Source organism: Propithecus coquereli, unplaced genomic scaffold (assembly GCF_000956105.1).
Source record: "Propithecus coquereli isolate 6110/MARCELLA unplaced genomic scaffold, Pcoq_1.0 Scaffold222, whole genome shotgun sequence".
Taxonomy (NCBI): Eukaryota; Metazoa; Chordata; class Mammalia; order Primates; family Indriidae; genus Propithecus; species Propithecus coquereli.
The window spans coordinates 4,644,959-4,653,010 of record NW_012147412.1 but is presented as its reverse complement, the minus strand read 5'-3'; the positions used below and the strand labels follow the sequence as shown (position 1 = coordinate 4,653,010).

General features: G+C 37.0%; 1 protein-coding gene across 1 annotated transcript; it reads left to right on the top strand.

Moving 5' to 3' along the window:
• The first annotated feature begins 1,016 nt into the window (after positions 1-1,016).
• Positions 1,017-1,967, top strand: LOC105810851 (olfactory receptor 8B3). Its single transcript, XM_012644901.1, has one exon. It carries the CDS (start codon positions 1,017-1,019, stop codon positions 1,965-1,967), a length of 951 nt encoding a protein of 316 aa, XP_012500355.1.
• Positions 1,968-8,052: the final 6,085 nt, after the last annotated feature.

The following is an 8,052-nucleotide window of genomic DNA, read 5'->3' as shown; positions in this document are numbered from 1 at the left end:
AAGGTAGGTGAGTTAATCAAGTTTCTATTTTTCTCTCTCCTGTATGTTGCCAAAAAATGAGGAAGGGTGTTACACTGAGTAATAAGAAACTCAGTGGTATGGAGCTCTGAGTCTACTGTCTTAATTTCTCTCATTTTATATTCTCTGTGTTGGCCGCATCCTCAGTCTGGTAGCAAGACAGCCATCAGAGCATAGCAACACTGGAGAAGGAGAGGAGATTTGCCTCTTTCTTAAAAAAAAAAATAATGTGTGCTATACATATAGAAGAGATTAAGTACCTCAAGAATATAATTTGGTAAATGTTTACAACTTAGTAACTAATAAAACTAGCCCCCAAGTTAATTATGTTCCTCTCATGACCTCCTGTAAAGACTCGTGAAAACACATTCACCTTCCTTTCTTCATCTTCTGTCTAGGTAGCATGGAGTAGAGGAGAATGTGTAGAAATACTGGGTGGTATGGTTAATTATAAATCTTAGGTTACCAAGAGTCTCTTCAATACTTGTTATCATTTGTGACTTTATGGATTTTTATAATAAGGTATCTAGAAACCCTATAGATTGTCAGAGACTCCTGGCTAGGAAGGAGAATATCGCTCTAGTCTCTGACGTAAAGGAATCCTCTTTTACTTGATAATCATCACAGGTGAACTGAGGTGTCTAGTAGAATAACAGAAACATGAGTATGAACTAGGAAATGAACATGAAAGAAGAGAGATGAGAGACACATCCTCACAACCCAAACTCACTGGCAGGTAGGCTTGTCCTTCAACTACTCCAACTCTCTATCTTCTAGAAAGGACTGGAGTAATTGTCATATTCAGTTCATGCAGACAAAACACAGAGTGGTTAAATTTTGAGATGTGGATGTGGCAGTACATTCATACTCCATGAAACAAAGGAGAACTCACCTGAACTCTACCAGTCTGAGTCCCCTCCTAATAAATGAGAATTTGTAACGAGAGAGCTGGGTTTTCTATTAATGGAATTTTCTTCTGTCCTCCCAGATTTTTGAAGATGAAAATGTCCTCTGGAAATGATTCCTTAGTGACTGAATTCATTCTTGCTGGATTAACAGATCGTCCAAAGCTCCAACAACCCCTCTTTTACCTGTTTCTAATGATCTACATTGTCACAATGGTGGGCAACCTTGGCTTGATCACTCTTATTGGTCTAAATTCTCACCTCCACACCCCCATGTACTATTTCCTCTTCAACCTCTCTTTCATTGATATCTGTTACTCTTCTGTTTTCACTCCCAAAATGCTGATGAACTTTGTATCAAAGAAGAATATCATCTCCTATGTTGGGTGCATGACTCAGCTATTTTTCTTTCTCTTTTTTGTCATCTCTGAATGCTACATATTGACCTCAATGGCCTATGATCGCTATGTGGCCATCTGTAGTCCATTGCTGTATAAGGTCACTATGTCCCATCAGGTGTGTTCTGTGCTAACATTTGCAGCTTATACAATGGGATTTGCTGGAGCCACTGCCCACACAGGGTGCATGCTGAGACTAACCTTCTGCAGTGCTAATGTCATCAACCATTACTTGTGTGACATACTCCCCCTCCTCCAACTTTCTTGCACCAGCACCTATGTCAATGAGGTAGTAGTTCTCATTGTTGTGGGTATTAATATCACAGTACCCAGTTTTACCATCCTAATTTCTTACATTTTTATCCTCACTAGTATTTTTCATATCAAATCCACTCAAGGAAGATCAAAAGCCTTCAGCACTTGTAGCTCTCACATCATTGCTCTTTCTCTCTTTTTTGGGTCAGCAGCATTCATGTATCTTAAATATTCTTCTCCTGGATCTATGGACCAGGGAAAAGTTTCTTCTGTTTTCTATACTAATGTGGGGCCAATGCTCAACCCCCTCATCTATAGTTTGAGGAATAAGGATGTCAAAGTTGCACTGAGGAAAGTCCTGATTAAAATTCAGAGGAGACACATATTCTAATTAGATGCAGCAGACATATAAAGAAATAGAAGGACCTTAAATTTTTATTGGTGTTTTTCATGAGGATACTTGGTTCATAACTTTGTTGCTTCTACAGATTGTGTTGTGTGTGGTTTAGTAGACTTGTCTTATTCCCCTTATAGCTGATCTTGTCTAATTATTTGTTTTCATATCTCTTGCACTTCTCACAACTTTACTAAATAAGAAAGAGCATGTTTATAAAAAGAACATATGCACTAATATCTTTTACTATTGTTTCATACCCTTCTGTCTCCTAGGGTATTTTTAATCTGGACAAATTTTGATGAATTTTGTAAATTGCAGAAAAGTAAAAATTACAGCTTTCTCATCTAAACACCGAAGTGCCAAATATGATAGAAGCATTCTCATTTTATCAATATTATTACTTGCACAGGTAGCAGGATTCAATGAAATGTCTTCATTACAAATTGTGTATAGCCTAAAGTAGAATCAGATCCTCTTGATCTTGTGCTTTTATTCTATTTTTTCACCATTTTTTCCTTTTATTATTGTAATTTTTCTTGTTCTCTTTGAGAATGGCACAATCTGTACCACATGCCACCTGCTTCTGAGATCCTGTATCAGCCCAGTCCATTTAATATTGCAGAGAATATGTATAACTCCACCCTTTATTGCCACAGACAGCATTAATAGAGGATGATGAAAGAAATAATACATGTGTGTCTCAGGATTCTAATAAGGGGAGAAAATAGTTTATATTACAAAACTTTAACTTATTACTATCGAAAATGGCATCAAAATTCTGGAAAAACACCATATATTAATAGTTCCTGCTGTGAATGTTATTTTTTACTCTTTGTAGGAAAATACTGTACATTGAGTTAGTAGAAATATTTTAGCCAATGTTTTACTTATTCAATGGGGTTTGCAATGAAAAAATGTTTATTAATAATAGTGAATTATATTCCTACAAATATTTTGTGTGTTACTTAAACTTTGTCTCATCACTAAGACATGAAACATGTTTAACATAGGGGTTGTTTCTTATAATTCATCTATGTTTGTATATTTAGAATGTCAGATATTTGCAAGACCAAGAAATACTTGTTTAATTGGAGTATCTTGTTAGATAACACTAATAATACATTTATTATTATAATAATAGTTAATAACACATAATAAATAACAATAATTATAAATCAGAAGAACATTGGAGCTTAAGTTCTATTTTTAGAGGTGGACTATGGCAGCCTTAGGTAAGGACTGTGCAGTTCCCCATCAAGGGAACTAGTGGTGGGGAGTGCAGTTGACTGAAAGTCTATAGCTGATACTTCTTTTTGATCCACCATGATGTTCAGGCAGAGTCCATACTTACTCTGAGATGCTCTCAGCCAATGACTTAGCAGGGTGGGTGGGACTTAGTTAGAGCTGGCCAATTTCTAACATGAGTCTCTTCCGACAGGCAATCTTTGCTTAGAGACTTCCACCCTGACCAAGACTTGTTAGAACTGCACTGTGGTCTGAAATTTTCCTACTCAATCCTCTCATTTCTTTCTCCTTTCTTATTGTCAGACTTTTATCCTGGTCTGAAGCCTTCATCCCTGACTCTCACTCCTCTCATTTTATCTGTCACGGGTGTTTACCAAAATGAATGTGTTGCAACTCTAATCTATTTCCTGGTATTTCCTTCTTAGGGGACCCTAAATGACAAAGAGGACTTACATTAACTGATTTTAAAAATAAGTATAATGGTGTGATAATGAAGAGACATTGATTTTGTTATAAATATAGGTGAATAAGTCCCTGGGACAAGATAGAATATTGAGGAACATATCCTCCTTTGACAGTCAATTGATTGTGGATAAAGCAACAGAGTAAGTCCACAGGGAAAGAAAAACTTTTAAGCACTTGGTGCTAGAAATGCTGCCTACCCATAAGGAAACAATGAACCTTGGTATCTACCTCACACCATATACAAAATTAATCTAAAATGGATCCAAACTATATTTAAAAAGCTTAAACTATAAATCTTCTATAAGAAAACGTGATAAAGCGTGTTAGTGTAGGCATAGATTGCTTAGAAATATTCTAGAAAACACTAAACACAAAAGAAAAACAAACTTCATTAAAATGAGAACATCCATTTATCAAAAAATATTCATAGGCAAACCACAGGCTGGAAGAATATTTGTATTACATACAAATATTGTGTTCAGAATATATATGACAACTCATTTATTAAAAGATACATCGATAATAAAAAAAAACCCATTTCATAAATGGGAAAATTTTTTTAAAGAGATACCCTAAAGGAATGCATGCAAATGGCTAACAAGCACATGTAAAAGTGCTTAATTTGCTGCACCCCTTTAGCTGTATAGTCAGCAGCTGGGTAGGACTCGCTTACCTGCTATCCTATCCTCCCTCACTGCACTGCTTGGACTTTGCCCCTTGAGTGATTCAAGCACTCATCAGGCCTTTTTACTGATCTCCCTCCTTGTTGATCCTGGCACCCTCTGGGCAGAGCCTGTGCTTCAGAAGTTCAAGCACCAGCTGTGAGGCACCTCCAAACCTCTCTATCCAAGCCAATCCTATAGAACGTCTCCTCTGAGATTCTAGAATCTGGTTATGCTCCCTATTGCTATTTGTTCACTAGTCCTGGGAGTGGTAGCTATCTTCTGCAGTTCATTAGTCTTTCTATTTTCTCAGTGTCATCCTTTTGCTCTTTCCCCCTGGCAATATCTACATAACTAATTCTCTGTTTTAAATATTCTCCTGAGGAAATACATAGCATATTATTTGTTTTTTTGGCTGGACCCATTTTGGTACAGGGAACACATTTTATGTGATTTTGAAAGACTGTCTTGCCCACATCACATCATACAATCTTGTCCAATTAGCACATGCAAAACCCTGATGACAGGGAATAGTTATTTAACCATGTAATCTTTTTTGCCAAAATTATTTTTTAATAAGCCCTTGTCCCCGCCCTGGGTTACAGTTAAATTTAGCAATCCTGGTGGTTCCTTTTTCACTACATAGGAGAGCCTGTTTGAGACTAAACTCCAGTAGAACCAAACAGAAAAAAAGTGGAATGAGAGACAAACCCTCATGATATGATTGATTCTACCTTGTCTAGCCATACAAGAAGCCATTTGCATTCTTGACTGATCAGTTTTACGTACCTTTTTGATGTAGCCTGGTTTATCTAGATAAGTTTGACTTGGATTCCTGTCACTCAAATTGAAAGAGTCCTGAATGTACCGTGTACAACATTGTAATATTCCACATTGTGTGACGCAGTTCATCATAGTGTAGTAGTTAAAGAAAGCAACTTTGCCTTTATAGATACCAAGTATGAAACTTGTTCTCCCAGTAGATGTTTTGATCTGGGAACAATCAATTTAATCCTAGGTTTGAGTTTCTTATACATAACACAGGGATGCCTGGTACAGAGGGTTATTGTAAGGGTGAGATGAGGAAAGGTATACAAAGAATTTATCACTGTGGTTGGCCAATAATAACTAATGGTGGTAAAATTCTCAGTTTCTTTGTTTATCTCTCTAATTAGATTGAGGAATCCTAGGGGTTAAGGTCTATATCTCATTCTGTTTGTGTTCACAGTCAATTGCAACCTAAATATTAAAAAAATTCATTGGATGAAATAAATCAGTAAAAATTATAGGATAGAGGCTATTTATAGGGTTTTAGGTCTCATGCACCATCTACCCAGAATATTATAGATCTGATCAAGGCCTAGAATCTTTAACTGCTATTTTTGGTAGAGACGGGGTCTCGCTCTTGCTCAGGCTGATCTCGAACTCCTGAGCTCAAACAATCCACCCGCCTCGGCCTCCCAGAGTGCTAGGATTACAGGCGTGAGCCACCATGCCCGGCTAATTTTTTCTATTTATAGTTGTTCATGTAATTTTCTTTAACTGCTATTTTTGGTAGAGACGGGGTCTCGCTCTTGCTCAGGCTGATCTCGAACTCCTGAGCTCAAACAATCCACCCGCCTCGGCCTCCCAGAGTGCTAGGATTACAGGCATGAGCCACCGCACCCGGCCTGAGCATTACTTTTAAGGTTTCTCACATGGGGTCTAATCAGCCTTTCATGTAGGGATAATTTTTCTCCACTACTGAGTCAAAGTGTTCATAAATACTCTACCCAATGCCCTCTATAACAAAGGTTTTCCACACTAGATTGTGGCAATATCAAACTATCCTCAGCTCTAGTGAACTCTAGGGAGTGCTGTATTTTGATGCATTTCTTTAGAGGATTGGGTTTTGTTTTGGCAGGCAGTTATATGACTTCCGAACCAGCTTGATGAATCAAAGCCTTGTTTTTAGACTTCTTAATTGTGTGCCTAGGGTATCTTAGTTTTGATCTAATTTAGCACTCTTCCTAGAGTGTGACCCTTTTTGCCTCTACTGAATGTTCCATATCATCTCTACTTAGGCAGGCCAGAACTCAAATTATACCCAGTTTTAAATGAGTTCTTGAAAAAGTTTTGCTTATAGCTTCCTTGATGTTATAATTATTTTCTTTGCCGAGCCTTGTGGTATTTTACCCTGTGCTTTCACAAACTAGTATTTAGACATTTATTCAAGGGGACATCATGCAGATGTCTGGAGTATGTTCTCTGGTGAGCCCCCTCCTCTCTAATGCTCTATCTGATAAATTCTAACCACCTTGACATCTCCGAATTCTGACCTCTGGCTTACCAATTTAGCAAGACTTCTATGCCGCATTTGGAATCCCTTTTCCTGTGCCAAAGTCCAGAAATTGTCTCAAAGCAGAAAGCCAGTGTGACCATAGGGATCATCTAATTTGTTTTACTTCTTTCAGGCATCATAGTCCTGTGCTGGCTTTTAGCATCAAAACAATTGTGTGTCTGTGTATAGATAGATAGATAGATAGATACAGATATAAAACAATTAATTTTGTTTCGCTGCTATTTTTCTTTTTTTATTTCAAAATATTAAGAGGGTACAAATACTCTTTTGTAACATGGAAACTTTTTATAATGCTTAAGTCAGGGCTTTTAGTGTGCTCATCACCTGAATAGTGTTCATTGTACCCAATAGGTAGGTTTTTACCCCTGTCCTCCTCCCCCTTTCTTGATTTCCAACGACCTTTACATTTCTTTGTGCCCATATATGCCCATCTATTAGCTCTCAATTATTAGAGAGTACATATGGTGTTTGTTTTTCCATTCTTGAGATACTTCACTTAGGATAATGGCCTCCAATTCCATCAAAGTTGCTGCAAAAGATATTATTTCATTCCTTTATGGCTGAGTAGTACTGCATGGTGTATACTGATAAATTGATGGGCACTTGGGTTGATTCCGCATCTTTGCAATAGTGAATTGTGCTGCAATAAACATTCAAGTGCAGGTGTCTTTTTGATGAAAAGTCTTTTTTTCCTTTGGGTGAATACCCAGTAGTGGGATTGCTGGATCAAGTGGTAGGTCAACTTCTAGTTCTTTGAGGAATCTCCATGCTGTTTTCCATAGAGGTTGTAATAATTTGCAGTCTCATCAATGATGTATAAGTGTTCTTTTCTCTCTGTCTACATACCAGCATCTATTGTTTTTTGACTTTTTAATAATAGACATTCTGACAGGGGTGAGGTGGTATCTCATTGTGATTTTAATTTATACTTCCCTGATGATTAGTGGTGTTGACCATTTCTTCATTTGTTTGTTGGCCATTTGTCTATCTTCTTTTGAAAACCTTCTGTTCATGTTCTTTGCTCACTTTTTAATGGGGTTGTTTGTTTTTGTCTTACTGATTTGTTTGGGTTCTTTGTAGATTCTGGATATTAGCCCTTTACCAGATGTATAGTTTGTGAATATTTTCTCCTATTCTATAGGTTGTCTATTTACTCTGTTGATTATTTCCTTTGCTGTGCAGAAGCTTTTTAATTTAATCAAGTCCAATTTATTTGTTTTTGGTGTTGCTGTATTTGTCTTTGGGGTCTTAGTCATAAATTCTTTGCCTGGGTTCATGTCTAGAAGAGTTTTCCCTATATTATCTTTTAGAATTCTTATGGTTTCATGCCTTATATTTAAGTCTTTTATCCATCTTGAATTAATTT